The 18853-nt window shown below is 39.9% G+C and overlaps 1 protein-coding gene and 1 pseudogene across 1 annotated transcript; both read right to left on the bottom strand.

Annotated features, from left to right (window-relative positions):
* Nucleotides 1-648: 648 nt before the first annotated feature.
* Nucleotides 649-17741, bottom strand: LOC103333432 (uncharacterized). The gene is made up of 18 exons (XM_089042893.1): nucleotides 17214-17741; nucleotides 17036-17125; nucleotides 16815-16926; nucleotides 16547-16574; nucleotides 16193-16291; nucleotides 16043-16090; nucleotides 10739-10760; nucleotides 10614-10648; nucleotides 10418-10492; nucleotides 10227-10322; nucleotides 9606-9669; nucleotides 9453-9506; nucleotides 3001-3086; nucleotides 2820-2880; nucleotides 2669-2733; nucleotides 2343-2448; nucleotides 1899-1987; nucleotides 649-1173 (listed from the first exon to the last, which is right to left on the bottom strand). The coding sequence occupies exons 1-18, from the start codon at nucleotides 17277-17279 to the stop codon at nucleotides 1014-1016; spliced, it is 1356 nt and encodes a 451-aa protein (XP_088899019.1). The 5' UTR covers nucleotides 17280-17741; the 3' UTR covers nucleotides 649-1013.
* LOC148920886 (uncharacterized) lies at nucleotides 6535-9289 on the bottom strand (annotated as a pseudogene).
* Nucleotides 17742-18853: the final 1112 nt, after the last annotated feature.

The following is an 18853-nucleotide window of genomic DNA, read 5'->3' as shown; positions in this document are numbered from 1 at the left end:
TAAGCAAATTTTCTCAGGTAGCTGATGACTCGGATTACATAAAAAATTTGGGAGTTTCACTAAAACACCCAAAATGGGGGTTGAAATTATAAAAAAACCAAAGCACTATTTAAACATATAAACACACCCAAAACCCATCATTACACACACTCAATACTCATTTATAAACACACCCAAAAAGTTGACTTTGGGGTTGATTTTGGTGTTTGGGTTTTTTTTATAAATACATGTCTAGGATTGGGTTTATTTATAAATTTGTAAAAAAAGTTCTTCCAAAAATGTCTCATTATGATTAAGCTAGTTATTAGTGCATGATGACCACACTAGTTATTTATCCTTTATAATTCGGTGGGTTAGTTTGACGCATATGGTGGAGTTTATAGCAAAAATTTTATTTATATTTTACTACTAGATCATTAGTTGTTTTAAATTTCAAGTTAATTCTGGTATATCCGTTGGGATTTCAATCAAAATTTCAGATTTTATAACTGTTCCTTGTTTGGAATTAACCTGGTAAAGGGGTACGAATTCTTGCTTCCTATGATCTGTTCACTGTTTTCTTAAGGATCCTAAGAAAAGGCATGAATGTTGATTTCTCATCAATTCCTTTCCGCAAACCAAACGGGCGAAGGATGATTTGTCCATGGCTGACTTCCAATTCCATGTATTACTTTTGGGTTAGGCAGTCTATTACAAGAGATTAAGGGTCCACAGGCTGAAAAAGATTAGTCCCCTCAATACACCTTTTAATATTCAGTTACATAATTTTCCAGACAAAATTGCACAAGGCTAAACAAGAGAAATAAACTACACTGACCTGAAGTTACTATAGCATGAAGAAAACATTGTCCGTCAAAGCCACCATAGACAGGGCACGTGCAAGAGGAGGATAGGTGATTGGGAAATCACTTGGAACTGTAAAGGCACTGATATGGAGCTCACGAACATTGCACATGAAAGAACCATTCTCTAACATGGATATGCATCAGCTGATTACAAACTACCCACATTTATCACTCAACTTTGATGATTTTTCTTTTCCGTAATGGCTCTTCAATGATGCTTCCTGGGGCGCTATGCGCCTTCCTCTTCTCGTGTTTCTTTCTTCGAGATTCAGTCATCTCACGCAATGTTGCAGCTGCCTTGTATACTGGTTTTGGTAGGTGCCTATGCCTGCAGAATCATCATTCACAACGATTAACCATTTTATATGTCATATGCTACTCATTATTTGTTTCCACGCCAAAAAAAAAAAAAAATCATTATTTTATGAAGAGACTCTGAAATTAGCCATAAAATCTTTGTAGGGCACAACGATTAACCATTTGATATGTCATATGCTACTCACTATTTGTTTCCACACAAAAAAATAAAAAATAAAAAATAAAAAATAATAAAATAATTATTATTTAATGAAGAGGCTCTGAAATTAGCCATACAATCTTTGTAGGGTTCTGCAGAAACTGCATGCTATCCCTTAAATACGTAAGGTAATGCTTAGTTTAGGAACATCCAATGAATGAGGTTCACATGTTAAGATATAGGAACCGCTAATCTGCAAGCCCGACCTAAACTTATAACAAGTTGCAACCAGCTCATATATTATAGAGATTAATGTGGGAAGGGTCCTAAATACATTAAAAATTTGCTACTTAAAAAAAAAAAAAAAGGACAATGGTGGTTTTATACATGGAAGTTTATCAAAAGGGCATCTTTCTATGCTTATTACATCTGCCCACAAAATCATCAAATACTCCCACAATCTTTCATAGGAAACATGCAAAGATGATGGATCTTGTAATATCTCAATAGGAAATATATTGACAATATTTACTTTCTTTTTTCTAAAACAAAATAGCAAATTTAAGAGGCAAATTGCTGGCATCCTTTTATCATACCTCACAATACGCTTGACTTCGGGAAGGTGCTTGTAGCGATTCTTGACAGCCTCATTATACTCATGCTTTTTCTGTTCCCTTGGAAGAAGCTGCAGGTAACAAGTAGTTAAAAGTTTATAATAGGATGTCTAAAAGAAGGGATGTCGAAAAAGTCAACAGAAACCATTCAACTCGCAGTTACTAGTCTGTGTGTTTCAAGCCTACATTGGTTATAGTGTGCATGGTACCAATAAAATTCTATGGTCAAACCATTTATGTATTTATTTCATCCATCCCAAAAAAACCCCTTAAAAAATACTACGCACAAAGAAGCAGTTCAACATTTGCAATGTCATATACAAGAAGTAAATGAGTGAATTCCACATAGGTAATGGAAGCAGAAGAAAGCCATATTGCAACCCAAGGTCAACAACAGAAACATGAGGAAAGGAAGAGATATCTTACAACTCCCAATTGTTCTGATGCTTTAGCCTTCCAAAGCCTAAGATTAGTGTCATCACTCCCAGAAATAACATAACTGGCATCACAGCTGAACTTGACACAAAACACCCTACATAAAAAGCAGGAAGAGGGAAACACAAGAGTCAGAATAATGAAATTAGTCAACATAAAGCTATAGTTTCCATTTTGTTATGGGAAACAATACACTCTGGAATCCAATGTCCGCACAGTTCAAGAAATGGAGCACAAAGTGATTGGCATATAAAAGCTAATTACATATGTTCAACAAATCTGAGAACCCAAGTAAGGGAAATACATGAAGACCAAACCTTTGCATTCTCTTTGTATGATAAATTTCCCGGCTATGACCACCATTATACTGGAAAATTCTCACCTGCAAATGAAATTTTTTTGATTAAGAAGTACGGCCATATATACACATTGACAACATTGTCAAAATCATATAAGAAATGAACTCACTGTTCTGTCATAAGATCCAGTGACAAATTCTCGACCAGTTGGAGAATAATCAATATCCATCCTGGAAATGGAAAAAAGAAGTTTGGCGTATAAAACTTTCATATTAAATATACAACAGGAAAAATGGATTTCAGAGTGGAGAAAAAGACCAAATATTTCCATTGAAAAATTATCAACTTACACAGCAGATACATGATCCTTGTGCACACACTTAGCTTCATTAAGCTTTCTAGAATCAAAGCTATAGCAATTGGAGTCCTCATTTGCCTGTCATTGAGGAATTAGATTAGCACTTTGATGTAGAACAGCCCGTGGGTTTAGAGTAAATAGCCTTTAGGTTTAGAGTAAACACTAGAGCAAGAGAGCAGGGAAGAAATCCGCGTATTCTAGCATTGGATCGAAGAGAAGAATTAGAGATCGAAGTTTAGACGAAGGGATGTTTCCTAAGGGAAGGAATCAGAGAGTTTAAAGTAAGGAAGTTTATCATTAATCAAGTCCCCTTAAAAGATTACAAACAGCTCTATTTATAGAGACAATTGAACCCTTTTTAGCCTAGGACAAGGAAAAGTAATCTTTAAGAAATAGGAAAGCAAATGAACTAATAAGAGATCCTTTAACAAGAAGGAATCTTTAAGAAATAGGAAAGCAAATTAGCTAATAAGAAATCCTTTACCAAGAAGGAACCTTTTAAGAGTTAGGAGAACTAATAATAGGAAAACTAATCCAAGTAGAATAAGGAAAACTAATAATATGCATTCTGCATCATTCTCCCCCATCGAAAAAGAACTCGACACCGGCGAGTAAACCAAGACTAAGGATGACGACGACGTTTGTAAGTATGGATGATGGGAGGACGGGATGCAGCCAAATCAAGATCATGAAGAGCATCCTGATAATTGTGCAGAAGAGTGGGATCCAACTGGCGAAATTCAGCTTCTGTAATCCAAGTATCCTCAGTAGCAGGTCTTCCAACCCAACGAACCAGATAACGGGTAGAACCTCCAGTAGACGAGGCCACAACTTCATGAGGGCCTCCAAGACGTGTGGTCTATTTACTCAATCTGATCTGTAATGGCAGAACTAGTAGCAGGAAGACGCGGCACCATAGAAGGAGCGGAACCCTGAGCAGCATCCATAGAAATAGGTGGAGAAAAGGTTCCCCGATAAGGAGTTAAATCAGAAACATTGAAAATGGGACTTATATGCATATCTGCAGGCAAGTTATACTCAAGCAAGTAAGCGTTGGAGCCAAGCTTTCTAATGATACGATAAGGACCCATCGAACGAGCATGAAGCTTCTTAAAAGATCATGCTTAGGAAGCAACGCTCAGGACAAATACGCACCATAACAAAATCCCCTTCCTGAAACTCTTGTTGACGACGATGAACATTGGCTGCTAGTTTATAAGTGTCGGTGTGCATGGATATCTGCCTACGGACATCATCATGTAGTTGCCTAATATGTTCAGCAAATGACGTAGCAGAATCTGATGCGCGGGCAGCCACAGGTGGAAGAGCAACTCCCAAATCAACAGGTGATCGGGGAGAAAACCCATGAACAACCTCAAAAGGACTCTTACCGGTACTTCGATTAACTGAGTTGTTATAAGCAAACTCAGCCACAGGCAATAAAAGATCCCAATTACCAGGTTTATCCCCAACTAAACAGCGGAGTAAATCACCAAGACTGCGATTAACCACCTCAGTTTGACCATCTGTTTGGGGATGGAAAGCAGAAGAAAACTTCAAAGTAGTACCGAAGAGCTTCCACAAAGTCTTCCAAAAATAACTAACAAATTTGACGTCGCGATCAGAAATAATGGAGACGGGGAGCCCATGCAAACGGACTACTTCCTTAAAGAATAACTTGGCCACATAAGAAGCATCAGTATTTTTAGCACAAGGCAGAAAATGTGCCATTTTGGAGAAACGATCAACTACGACAAAAATAGAGTCGCCACGACTAGTCTTAGGTAAGCCAAGCACGAAATCCATACTAAGATCCTTCCATGGGGCATGAGGTATCGGCAAAGGGGTATATAAACCTGTGTTACGTTTGCGAGCTTTAGCTAGCTGGCATGTACGACATTGGGAAATGAGATGAGCAACATCACGTTTTAACGACGGCCAATAGAAACGATCTTCCACCAAGGCAATAGTCTTGTCTTTGCCAAAATGTCCTGCGAGGCCGCCACCATGTAGTTCCCAAACAAGGAATTCACGGAGAGATGTACGGGGAATACATAATTGTGTTCCTCGAAATAGGAACCCATCCCTCATAATAAAGTCCACATATTCGCGACGGTTACCATTGGAAACTTCATGAAAAATAATCCCAAAATCTGGACAAGACGAATACTCAGTCTTAATACGATCAAACCCGGTTACCTGAACTCATTGTGTGCAAAATACTAGCCATGCGACTAAGGGCATCGGCTGCCTTATTGTCAATGCCGGACGGTGTCGTAAAACAAATGTAAAGATCCGAGATATTCGGACCACTTAACATGTCGACTGCTAATGGTGCGTTGATCCGAGTGCAGATATTTCAAAGCTTGATGATCTGAATACAACACAAATTCGTTCGGCAGTAGGTAATATTGCCAATGACCGAAGTGCTTGTACCACAGCATAAAACTCCTTATCATAAGTAGAATAACGCTGCTTTGCTTCATTAAGTTTCTCACTAAAGTATGCTATGGGATGTCCTTCTTGGCAATAAGCACACCACCAATCCCAACTCCGGAAGCGTCACATGCGACTTCAAGAGACTTTAGTCAAATCAGGATGTCGAAGAACAGGTGTGATGACTTGCGTCATCTTCTGCTTCAAAATTGTAAAGGCCTTGGCAGCCGCAGAGGTCCAAAGAAAAGCACCTTGTTTCATACAAGCGCTCAGTTATTGGTGCCATAATAGTACTGAACCCGGAATAAAACGTCGATAAAAAGAGGCAAGACCATGAAAAGCGTAGATCACGTCGTGGTGTTGGCCAACCAAGAATAGCCTCCACCTTGGCATCTGTGCTATCCCCAGCAAGAAATATTGAACCCCAAGAATAAAACTTGTGGTTGAAGAAACGAACATTTTTTTAAGTTGGCATAAAGTTTTTCCTTTCGTAAAGTAAGGAATATCGTCCTAAGATGTTGAAGATGTTCCTCATGAGAGTGGCTGTATATAAGTATATGTCATCGAAATAAACTACCAGAAATTTACCAATATAAGGTCGTAACACATGAGTCATCACCCTCATGAACGTGCTGGGTGCATTGGACATGCCAAAGGGCATAACAAGCCACTCATATAAGCCATCAGGGGTTTTAAACGCGGTTTTCCACTCATCTCCTTCCCGAATGCGGATCTGATGGTAGCCACTGCGAAGATCTATCTTAGAAAACCATTGGGAACCAGCCAAGTCATCCAACATATCCTCAAGTCGCGGTATGGGGAAACGATACTTAACTGTAATTTTATTTACGCCGACTATCCACACACATTCGCCAGAGCCCTTTCATCTTTTTAAGGGGTTCTAAGAGAATGAAATACCCAGCACAAGGACTTAAACTATGACCATGAAGCTCTTCACCTTCAGCGGCTCTAATCCTCGAATTTGTCGATTCAAGTTACTTTTGATGTTACTCGTGGATTCATCGATAATGGGAAAGATTAGGAATTTGCCAGAACAAGGTCACCATGGCATCGAATCTCTCTTCGTAAGTCATCCGTAAGTCATCGTATGATATCGAGAATTCAGGAGGAGTTGTTGTATGGGTTCGACAAGTGGAGTGGGGGTGCAATCAGATGCCGGTTTAAGCAAGAGAGCAAAGACCACGCCAGTGTCTTGCAGTTCATGGGCAAAGTCTACAGGTGATAAAATACTCAACCGATGCTTATAAGCCTTCTCTTTAGGTGACAGTGTTGGTTGAACATCTTTAGTTGGTTTGATGGCCGGATTGGAAGGCTTTAGTGTTATGTTCTTTCCCTCATGTTGAAAAGTATAGGTGTTCTCCCTGCCGCAACTTTTCACATGGTGGTCATAAAGCCAAGGCCGGCCTAGTAGCACATGTGCAACACTCATGGGTAGGATATCACAATAAAGTTGCTCATGACAAGTACCCAATTGGAGAGGAACAAGACATCTTTCGGTAGGTAACCTGGGTTTTATCTACCCAGCCAACATGAAAAGGATGGGTGTGGCTCACCCTCAAGTTGAAGGCGATCGACAGCTTTTAGAAATAACATTCAACGTTTCAGAAGCATCAATAACTAGTTGGCATCTGTTACCGCAAGGGACATAAGTTTGAAAGATACTTGTGCGCTTCCATGAATCAGGAGGTGGAGATGTAGGTGAATAAATACAACGATAACGGTGAAATTTCCTTAACAATTGTGACAAGTTCTGGGTCATAAGTTCAACTCCACATAACAAGAGTCCTCATTGAGGGACCAAGGGTTAAAGTTCTCTGGGGACAATGAGAGCGACTATGGCAAAAGCTAACAAAGAGATGGAAGGTCCTTTTCATCTATTAGAGCCCGGAGACGCCATATTTAGAGCTAGGAGTACTACGGTTTGGAGTAGGAGTGGAAGACGTCTGCCCAAGATGCCATATCTACGTTTGGGACGAAGAAATGGTTTCAGCTTCCTGCGTTGGCAATATGCATCTTCCAAAGAAACCGAACTTCACGTTTGATATCATCACGAAAGCACCAAGGATAAAGCGAGACACAGTGATGTCGGGTTCTGGTCACGAATCCCCGCAAAGATCTGGATGTTCAACTTGAAAAATTGCGAGCATGGATTCAGTAACGGTCAAACTTCCTTGTGAAAGGGTCCATAATTGGTCATACAATTGATGGCGATAAAAGGTGGGAAGATATTCGTTCGCGATGAGCTCTTAATTTCATCTCGTCGCCAGAGAGTCATCAGGTGGCTGTCCAAATTGGTAGAGTTTTGCTTCCACAGAATCAACTCCAATTGATTGTCTAGCGGCTCAACTTGTAGCGTCATCTTACCAATGCGAAGTTTATGAGCATCTGCAAGTCGACTTCCAAAGTAATCTTCCATGGCTTGACACCTCGAATCAAGAAACATCGGAGGATCCCCACGACCATCAAAAGTAGGAGCGGTAGATCGCTTGATGTGGCGGATGACATCGTTGTCCAAAATGGCGATGAGTGGCTTGATCATGTGGAACGGGTGGCATGGTATGAGCCTGAGTTTAGTCAAAACGGGAGGAGGGCCCGTCATGTTGGGTCATCAATGGCTGGCGAGACCATCCTTGACCTTGGGCCATCTAGCCATCGACATGCCGTATGGCACCTTTGAGTTTTTGATCCACCGTGGATTGGGCAGAAGGCCACTCGTTGGTGTTGGCGTAGATGAACTTGAGAGCACCGGAGGTAGAAGGATCAGCACGTCCAGCCCGAAAGTGATTGATAAGCGAACTGAACGGAGTCTTGGAGTTTGGTGATGGGCAACTCCGTCTTCGCACGATGTGTGTGAGCCTGTACCAACTCGTCTTTCTCAACGCTGAGTTTGGAGAGTTGGGTTTCCATGCCAGCGATATCGTAGAAACTTTGTCGCGGAACGCATGAAGCCCTGTATTGTTAAGTTGGACAACTGCAAGGCTGGCCATTTGGGGTGCCTATTGGTAGAGAGAAAACTCCAAACGAAAGTGAGGGAAGGCTCTGATTACCAATTGATGTAGAACAGCCCGTGGGTTTAGAGTAAATAGCCTTTAGGTTTAGAGTAAACACTAGAGCAAGAGAGCAGGGAAGAAATAAGGGATCGAAGAGAAGAATTAGAGATCGAAGAGACGAAGGGAAAGGGAAGGAATCAGAGAGTTTAAAGTAAGGAAGTTTATCAATTAATCAAGTCCCCTGGGATAAAAGATCTTACATTAACAGCTCTATTTATAGAGACAAAACCCTTTTTAGCCTAGGACAAGAGAAATAATGTAATCTTTAAGAAATAGAGATAATATCAAATTAGAACTAATAAGACTCGATCCTTTAACAAGAAGGAATTTGGGTAGAAATAAACTCAGCAAATTAGCTCTACGAAACCTAGCCCCGAAGGCCTTTTAAGAGTTAGGAGAACTAATAATAGGAAAACTAATCCAAGTAGAATAAGGAAAACTAATAATATGCATTCTGCATCACACTTTTTCTTCACACGGCTCCGGACCACACACGGCTCCGGCCGCCCGGTTCACACCCTAATAAAATGCTACACAAGGAAGAAAGTCCACGTATTCTAGCATTGGTGTACTCGAACTGGAAGGCATCAGATTACACGGTTTATGTTTTACATCATAGGAAGATCGAAGGTTGAAGGATCCTAAAAACCAATAATAAGTGTAACAACCATGATATTCAAATATTTTACATATAATTAGAAGGTTTTTGCACAGAGGAAGTTGCTCCAAATCATATTACCAAATTGCAGTCGGTAGACAGATATAAAGTTCCATTCCAAACTCAACTCAGAAACATATGTAATGATCAAACATCCTAAAACCATGAAAAGGATGCACAAAGATAATCTGAAGCAAATGCCTTACGTAATGCAAATATCAGAAATAAAAAACTATGACAAAATCCAAAATTTTAAGTAACTTTAGGTTACATGCTTACAGCAGTGAAGTTGATTGGCTCCATTGGATTCCAAGAAATGGAATTGGTTCTTGTCTGTCCAAAGAAAATGTAAGTCAGAAAGGTCAATACATGCAAAAATTTAAGAGACTGTACGGATGTTGCTAAGAACCCTTAAGTTAACATTAACAATACCCTCATAATAAACTTCGCTGCTGGTTTACCCATGCGCAAGTCATATATTGCTATGCTGCGATCACTGCCATAAAAAAAATCATATATTATTCTCTCCTAAATACAATAAACTAAAATAAAATCATTACAGTAAGCATGAATTGAAAACAATCATGTCCACTGTAACAATAGAACCACCAACTTCCTCAAATGGATGAACTAATTGTTGGTTTGGCACTTTGCCACATGTTCACAACAATTTTCAAAGAGAGATTCAGATTTTACAATGTGGAATTTTCGAATTTCCTTCAAATTTATGGCATATTAAGAGGAAGAGAGTACAAGGGGGAAGAGGAAGATGTTTTCATAAGAAAAAATGGATGCTGACCAGCAGACAAGCTGCCCTTTGCAGCTGAACCTTCTTTTACAAGAAACCATTTGTTTTCCAAGATGCTAAATACTTAAAGTCTTTTATCAGTACTATTCCTTATTAAGCAAAACAAATGTAACTCAAAACTCAAATTAGAAACTAATGTATCCAGACCAAAAATCATTACAAACAAGCACATGGTATCTAATATGGTTAACGTACAAGTTTTTAAGAACTAGATGAGTATCTTATCTACAAGCAATAATGCAGACCTTGCGGATGTTGCCAAGATATCTGGCTGTCCAGGATTAAATTTTATAGATACAACTGTGTCTGTTCCCCATTCAAAACTCTGCTCTGGTGCAGACCTATGCAACACAAAGTATATTGTCATGGTAAGAGGGATAAACAGTTTTTTTTCTTTCTTCATCTTAATAGAAGAATAACCAGGCCAGATCAAAACCTGTTGTGGTTCCATATATCTACTCCAGCTCCACCTGTAGCAAAACGATCAAAATTCCACTGGTGATCAACAGCCCTGAAAATGAGAAAGTAAACCTTAATAGTAAAACCCATAAAAATCATAGCACATGTCTATTAATTTGTACAACTAACTTAATTAAGTAACATCTCCTCCGAGAATTCAATAAGAAACTTACCGAAATGCATTCTTCCAAACATAAGTTTCCAGTGGCTGCAAATATCATTTATAATTAGTTAGGTACATACAATAAAGAAAAATCATTCATTGGAACGACATATCACACTATTAGTAAGGCAATACCACAGCAGATTTATCAGATGATGTTAGGATTTTGGCTCGTCAAATATGTCCTAGTTGGTTTAGGATTGTTTTAGGAAAATTAGAGGTATACCAATTCTTGTCCTAGAGGGATTAGGAAAGAATTTCAGTTTTCCTTATTCAATTCAGGTTTGGATTTCTAGAAGTCTATTAGGATTTGGATAAGTGTAATTTCCTAATCTATTTAGGAATAGGAATCCAATCAGCCTTGGGACATGTAAGCCAACTCTATATCTATAAATAGGGTGTGGCAAGGCTTATTTTAAAGAGAGGAAAAACAGCCAGAGACAGCCAAGAGTTTTGAGATTAGTTCTAGGGTTGCAAACGTTCTGTAATCTCTATTATTAATCAAAGGAGCGGTGATTTCTCTACCTAGAGAAATCACAACTGGACGTAGGCAAAAGTTCTGCCGAACCAGTATAATTCTTGTGTGTTTCTAAGTGTTTTAATATTTGCTAGTTTAGTCTATTGCCGTCGGTTACATCAAAGAACAAGATCTAGAAGGCGAGTTATTTAACAAGTGGTATCAGAGCGCCTAGGTTAAGGGGTTCTACGATGTCTAAAGGGAAGATGAATGCGGATCTAGGACCTGCGTTAAAGCCCTTTGACGGCAAGGATGACTTCACGGATTGGCAAAGGATGATGAAGAACGTACTGATACAGCAAGATTTGGATGATGCACTCAGCGGTGAGAAGCCAACAGGCATGACAGACACAGCATGGACTAAGGTTCTCAAGAAAGCCAAGAGTTCCATCGAGATCCATCTCACAAGATCAGTTCGGTCACACATCACAGAAAAGATGACTGCCCAAGAAGCATGGGAAAAGTTGGAGAATGTTTATATGGGCAAAACCGTGTCCAATAAACTTTTTCTAAAGGATGAACTATTCGGACTTCGACTGGAAGAAGGAGGTGATATTGAAGATCACGTATGCAGGTTTCAAAATTGCATAACTAATCTTCAGAAGGTCGAAGAAACTTACAAAGATGATGATATGGCTATCATCTTGCTGAGGTCTCTACCTTCGTCTTTCAAGCACTTTCGAACAACTCTAATGTTTGGAAAAGAGTCCCTGAAGCTTGAAGACGTGATTCAAGCTCTTCAGTCATATGCTAAACTAGATGATATAACTGAAAGCTCTCAAGGCCTTTATGCCAAAGGCAAGGAGAGGGGGCGGGAAAAGACAAAGGAAGAGAAAACAGCAACAGAGGTAGGTCAAAATCCAAGAAGAAAAAGGAAAAGAAGGAAGGTTGCTTGAATGTGGTTCAGCCGATCATTGGAAGAAGGCTGCAAGATTTGGAAAGAGAAGAAAGCCAAGAGGAAGGAAGCTCGGGTTCAGCTAGTGCGATCACCGAGCATGAGAGTGACGGGAGCTTCTTTGTAACATCGAGCTCAAGGCTTTCTAAATTGGATTTTGGACACGGATGCACTTTTCATATGTGTGCAGTAAGAGAATGGTTCGATACTTACAAAGAAGTCAACAGCGGGGAAGTTTTAATGGGGGACGATTCTTCATGTCCTGTAAAAGGAATCGGCACTGTTCAAATCAGAATGTTTGATGGGATGATACGAGTTTTGGGGAACGTTAGATATGTCCCTAGACTAAGAAAGAATTTGATTTCCTTGGGTACTTTAGATGAGGCCGGCTATGAGTACGAGTCTAAAAAGGGAAGACTCAGGGTAGCCAAAGGATCACTGGTGGTAATGCGGGGTGACCTACAACCCAATAAGCTGTATATGTTAATTGAGACCACTATAATTGGGGGAGCAGCTGTTTCTGTAAATCAAGGTATAGAAGACAAGACTGAACTCTGGCATCATAGGCTCGGGCACATAAGCCAGAAAGGGTTGCAAGAATTACACAAGCAAGGCTTATTGGAAGGCGTGTCATCTTGCAAACTGGACTTTTGTGAATATTGTGTTCTTGGAAAGCAAAGGAAGGTATCATTCACGAGTAGCAGTGCAGATAACCGAAGCAAGGAGCAACTCAGCTATATTCACTCAGATGTTTGGGGCCCTGCACCAACCAAATCAAATGGTGGAGCCAGGTATTTTGTTACTTTCATGGATGATTTTTCTAGGAAGGTTTGGGTTTATTTCATGAAGCAGAAATCCGAGGTTTTTGCAAAGTTCAAGGAATGGAAAACAGAAACCGAGAATCAAACTGGAAGAAAGATCAAGTACCAGTGACAATGGAGGTGAATATACAAGTAATGAGTTTACCGATTACTGCAAGCAAGAAGGCATCACAAGGCACTTCACAGTAAAGAAGAATCCCCAACAAAATGGAGCTGCTGAGAGGATGAACCGAACTCTCATGGAGAGAGAGAGAGGAGCATGCGATTTCATGCAGGATTGCCTGATAGTTTTTGGGCAGAAGCTGTTAATCATGCAAGTTTTTGATTAACAGATCACCATCTACAGTTCTCGGTTTTAAGAGTGCAGAAGAGGTATCGTCTGAGAAGTCGGTGGACTATTCCAAGCTCAGGGTATTCGGCTGCAGTGCTTATGCACATATTCCAAGCGATGAAAGGTCCAAGCTCAAACCAAAGTCTACACATTGCATATTCTTAGGTTTTGAGAAAGGAGTGAAGGGTTTCAAGCTTTGGGATATCAACAACAGGAAAAAGGTTGTCAGCCGAGATGTTGTCTTTGATGAGACAACCATGCCTCTGAATAAAGTCGAGAGCAGTAGGGAGAAGAAAGACGATGCTGAAATTGAAGCAACAAAGATTCCGTTAATCGATTCGACGAAGAAGCGCTCAGGTGGAGCAAATTGAGCAAGATGCTGAATCTGATGGTTTTGAGGAAGAAGAAGAGCATCAGCATCGTTCACCAGTTAGGAATCAGGTGGAGCAAGAAATAGGGCAGATTGAAGGCACTCTAATCCGCCAGACATCCCAAAGGGTTAGAACTCCAACCAACAATCCACCTGCATTCCAGAGATGCATAGCACTGGACAAACCTAATCGGAACAAGAAGAAACCTGACAGGTTTGGGTTTGACCAAGACGAAGTTAATTATGCTCTCAACATTAGTCAAGGAGATCCAACTACTTATCGAGAAGCTATAGCAAGTGATGAGCGAGATAGTTGGATAAGTGCTATGACAGAAGAAATGGAGTCTCTTTACAAGAACTCTGTTTGGGAGTTGGTTCCTAAGCCCAAAGACAGAAAGCTAGTTGGATGCAAGTGGGTATTTAGGAAAAAGGAAGGACTACATGAACAAGATGCCGTGAGATTCAAAGCAAGGCTCGTGGCTAAAGGGTACTCACAAAAGGAAGGGGTGGATTATGATGAGATCTTTTCACCCGTAGTTAAGCATACTTCTATCAGATTGCTTTTAGCAATGGCAACTCAGCATGACATGGAGATTGAGCAGATGGATGTGAAGACAGCGTTTCTTCATGGGGATCTAGAGGAGACAATTTTCATGGCTCAACCAGAAGGGTTTGTTGAATATGGGAAAGAAAACCTAGTATGTCAGCTAAAGAAGTCCCTGTATGGCCTGAAACAGTCTCCAAGACAGTGGTACAAGAGGTTCGATTACTTCATGCTGAAAATCAATTTTAGAAGATGTTTATATGAGTGTTGTGTGTACTATCATGTATTCCAAGATGGGATGGTCATATTGCTGTTGTTATATGTGGATGACATGCTAATCGCTTGTCAAGACAAGTCTAGAATTCAAGACTTGAAGAAGATGTTGAGCGAGGAGTTCGACATGAAGGATCTAGGTGCAGCACAAAAGATCCTTGGCATGGAAATTCAGAGAGATAGGACCGCTGGAAGGATCTGGATATCACAAGCCAAGTATATTCAGAAGGTTCTTGAGAAGTTCAACATGCAAGAAGCAAAGGCAGTTTCGACTCCTTTGGCAGCTCACTTCAAGTTAAGTGGGCAACAGTGTCCTAAGTCCGAGGAAGAGCAGCAAGTAATGGAGAAGGTTCCTTATGCTAATGCCGTGGGCTGCCTTATGTATGCAATGGTATGCACACGTCCAGACATAGCTCAAGCAATCAATGTCGTTTCGGATACATGGAAATCCAGAAAGCAACATTGGGGCCTTGATCAAATGGATTTTGCGTTATTTGAAGGGTTCTTGGCGACAAAGGATTATGTTTGAGAAGCAAAAAGAAAATGCAAGGGTGTTGGGATATGTGGATGCTGATTATGCAGGGGACTTGGACAAGAGAAGGTCAACTTCTGGTTATGTGTTTACATGCGCAGGAGGACCGATCAGTTGGAAACACTCGCAACCAATTACAGCTTTGTCGACCACAGAGGCAGAGTATATTGCATTGGCCGAAGCTGGAAAGGAAGCAATTTGGCTTAATGGCTTGGTAAGTCAAATGGGAATCACCCAAGATTTTGTGAAGCTGAAGTGTGATAGTCAAAGTGCCATTCACTTGGCAAAGAATCAAGTTTTTTCTGGAAGATCAAAGCACATTGAAGCAAGATATCACAGAATCAGAAATTGGGTGGAGTCTAAGGAGATTTGGATTGAAAAGATTCATACGGATGACAATGCTGCAGATTTCCTTACAAAGATAGTGCCGGCCAAGAAGTTCAAGCATTGCTTGAACTTGATCAATCTCGTTGATTGATTAAAGTGGAGCACCTCCTCACTTGAGGTGCAATGAGGCAAGAAGAAGATTGCCAAGGTGAAGACTCTTGAAGATTTCCAGAGCTGCTTCAAGGAGGTTCAAAGATACTCTGGGGTGCAACGATCAAGACTTGGTTTGACTCACCAAGGTGGAGATTGTTAGGATTTTGGCTCGTCAAATATGTCCTAGTTGGTTTAGGATTGTTTTAGGAAAATTAGAGGTATACCAATTCTTGTCCTAGAGGGATTAGGAAAGAATTTCAGTTTTCCTTATTCAATTCAGGTTTGGATTTCTAGAAGTCTATTAGGATTTGGATAAGTGTAATTTCCTAATCTATTTAGGAATAGGAATCCAATCAGCCTTGGGACATGTAAGCCAACTCTATATCTATAAATAGGGTGTGGCAAGGCTTATTTTAAAGAGAGGAAAAACAGCCAGAGACAGCCAAGAGTTTTGAGATTAGTTCTAGGGTTGCAAAAGTTCTGTAATCTCTATTATTAATCAAAGGAGCGGTGATTTCTCTACCTAGAGAAATCACAACTGGACGTAGGCAAAAGTTCTGCCGAACCAGTATAATTCTTGTGTGTTTCTAAGTGTTTTAATATTTGCTAGTTTAGTCTATTGCCGTCGGTTACATCAAAGAACAAGATCTAGAAGGCGAGTTATTTAACAGATGAGACATCTTCCTCCAGAAGAGTAGAAACAGGTACACCCCAAAGCCTGACACTGAAAATGGAAGATAGTGATTTCAACATGAACAATCTTCATAAACAGATAGATACAATCAAATGTACAGAGGTGGGAGTAACCCAGAAGGTTATGCCTTACGTGCTGTCCGTTCCACAAGAAACAAGAACACGCCCATCTGTAGATACTGCTAAACCTTGCACAGCGCCTTGGTGACCAGGAAATTGACAAACTGTTCGCCTTTTTGGGTCCAATGATTATAACAAATACAATAAATTTCAATGACTTATGCATGAAGTATTGAAAATGCTATTAAAGGATCTGAACTATAGATTAAAAAACAAATAAAGGGACAGTGGTCCAAATCTCAATTAAATCATATAACACTCCACACAAGAAAAGCATATGTGGATTCTCTACAGAAGAATGCCTAATACTGAGATTCTAACCCATCTGTATGAAATTGAGCAACTCAATTCAGCAGTGTGTGGTTACCTGGAAGCTAAATCCCAGAGCCGAATATCTGCCAAAGAAAAAAATATCAAACACTATAATGGGTTGAGAAATTAAAGCAAATTCAAACTCGATAGCTTAATAACAAAGTATATTAAAAGTTCTATAATCTAAAAGTATTAATTAGAAATCTCCATGGTTCTTTTTCTTAAGATGAAATCTTGGTACTTGCTTTTCTTAGATTTAGCAGTAGTATAGGATACCAACTAGAGAGAAAAGGCATTACAAATTTTAAGAGAAAACAAAGTACCTCCATCCATTGAACCAGAAAATATTCTTGTCAAATGGTTTGGATTCTTTGCCATACAGGAAATAGAATCTATATGTCCATCCATGGCTCCAACAAATGGCCTCGCAAAAATCTAAATTACCAAAAAAAAAAAAAAAAACATAATTCAATCAAATTTAGCATCCGAAATATGCAATGCAATAAAAAAATTCAGAAAAAAAAATCCAAATCCCAAAACATGCCTTCTCTAGTTTTGCGGCGTTACATGCCCGGACATACTCCACTGCTTTCTCTTGCGTTCGGATGTTGGGGTCGAAATTACGGAATACCCTCTACGGAGATTAAATCAAAAATCATATTTTTATAGAGAAAAAAAATGAAGAAATTTGAGTTGAGAGTAAGAGAGAAGTGAAAACTCACCTGGAGGTCTTGGCTTCGTTCTTTAGTGTATTCATCTGTGGACCGAGATATTACATTCACCTTCATTGTGATTAAGTTCTAAACCGCAGAAGGAGGGGAAGCGACGGCGAGGAAGACCAATCTTAGAGTGAAACAGACGGCAAGGAAGAGAGAAAGAGATGGGTGATAATTGAACCAATTTTCGAACTGTTACAAGCTACGTTGCACTGCTACTCCTCCGATACAATACGCCTCCTGTACGTATCGGATACGGCAAACGTATCGTGGACATTCCTGTTATGTTGACCATCCGACACGTCTTCGATACGCCATGGACACAAGCGATACGGTCAAGGATATGGCGGGAGTTATTTCGCAATATACTTAGCTCTTCTTCTGGATTTGATAGAGGCTAGTTTTTACTGGTTTCGCAGGTAGGGAAGAAAGAATAAGAAGGAAGAAGAAAAGAACTTACTTGCGCTCTCCAGAGCAACTAGTTGCTCTGCGGAGAAGAGGCGGCTAACTCGTGAAGAAGAAGATGTTAGGTTCCCCAACGACAATACGCATCGTTTTACTTGCATGCTTTCGCTATGGGCCAGCTTTGTTTTGACAAATCAGACCCCAAAAAGCTTTGTTTTGACTAGGGATGACAATAATACATGTCGGGTCAGGTCCCCGGTCCTAACGGGAGTTTTCGGGGGGAAATCAGGGCCGAGTACGGTGATCCTCAAATTTGCAAAATCCCGACCGGGGATGGGCGAGGATGGGATTATTATCCCCATCCCCAAACCCAGCCCGATAAGTAATATATTTATTTATAATCAATATATATATATATATATATATTAATATAATATAATAAACAAAGTTATCCTAGAGACTAGATGGATTTATTGTGCTTACTAAAAAAGTTTTTAAAGATTTGGATAGAAATTATTTCAAGTTTTGTGTCCTCCTTCTTTGCCTTGTTGAGTTATTATTTTAACAAAAAATATCTTGTGGTGGTTGTTTTTAAAATTTCACAATGATGTGACTATGCTTTAGAAATTATTTTAACAAGAAATATCTTATTAAAAACTGGGGATTGGGGCGGGTATGGGAGGCACTTCCTCGACGAGGACGGGATTCCCGAAAAACCTAAACCAGGATTAGGCGGGGGACAGGGGCGAGGATGGGGAGCGGATGGTGTTGCCATACCGGCCCTAACCGGCCCATTGCCGTCCCTAGTTTTGACAAAAGAACACTATAAATGCCCGTTTGACATTGCTTATTTAGGGGTGATAAGTGATTTTTAAAATTTTGAGAAGTCCAGCCCATTTGGTAAACTACAAGAAAATAACTTATTATTAAAAATTGCTATTAGAGAAAGCTATAAGGGAAAGTAGCTAATGAGGTACTTTCATTTTCTGATTATCTGGAATCGGTTTGAAAAGGCGTTGAGTTTAATAATTATGCGGGAATCATTTTCTGATTATTCGGGAAATAGTACCAACAATACTTTTAACAAAAAGTTTACCAAACGTCAAACTGCTTTCTCTCTGATTTCTCTCACAACAAATCGCGATTATTTTCACAGCATAACAATGCCAATGAGAACCAAATTGGGTTCTTATAAGTAAGTCCAACCTAGATGCCCAAACTTTGATGATTCTTTGGGCCCA

The sequence above is a fragment of the Prunus mume genome, linkage group LG1, assembly GCF_029339155.1.
Source record: "Prunus mume cultivar Tortuosa linkage group LG1, ASM2933915v1, whole genome shotgun sequence".
In the NCBI taxonomy this organism is placed as follows: Eukaryota; Viridiplantae; Streptophyta; class Magnoliopsida; order Rosales; family Rosaceae; genus Prunus; species Prunus mume.
The sequence above is the reverse complement of the archived record's forward strand: the minus strand, read 5'-3'. Positions and strand labels throughout refer to the sequence as shown.

Excerpts from the sequence above, each read along its gene's own strand:
- LOC103333432 (XM_089042893.1), bottom strand. The coding sequence starts at position 17,279 with ATGAAGGTGAATGTAATATCTCGGTCCACAGATGAATACACTAAAGAA. Across the intron at positions 9,670-10,226 it reads ATCTTGGCAACATCCGCAAG|TGATCGCAGCATAGCAATAT; the intron begins GTCTGCATTATT and ends TTTTTATGGCAG. Across the intron at positions 2,449-2,668 it reads CATACAAAGAGAATGCAAAG|GGTGTTTTGTGTCAAGTTCA; the intron begins GTTTGGTCTTCA and ends CTTTTTATGTAG.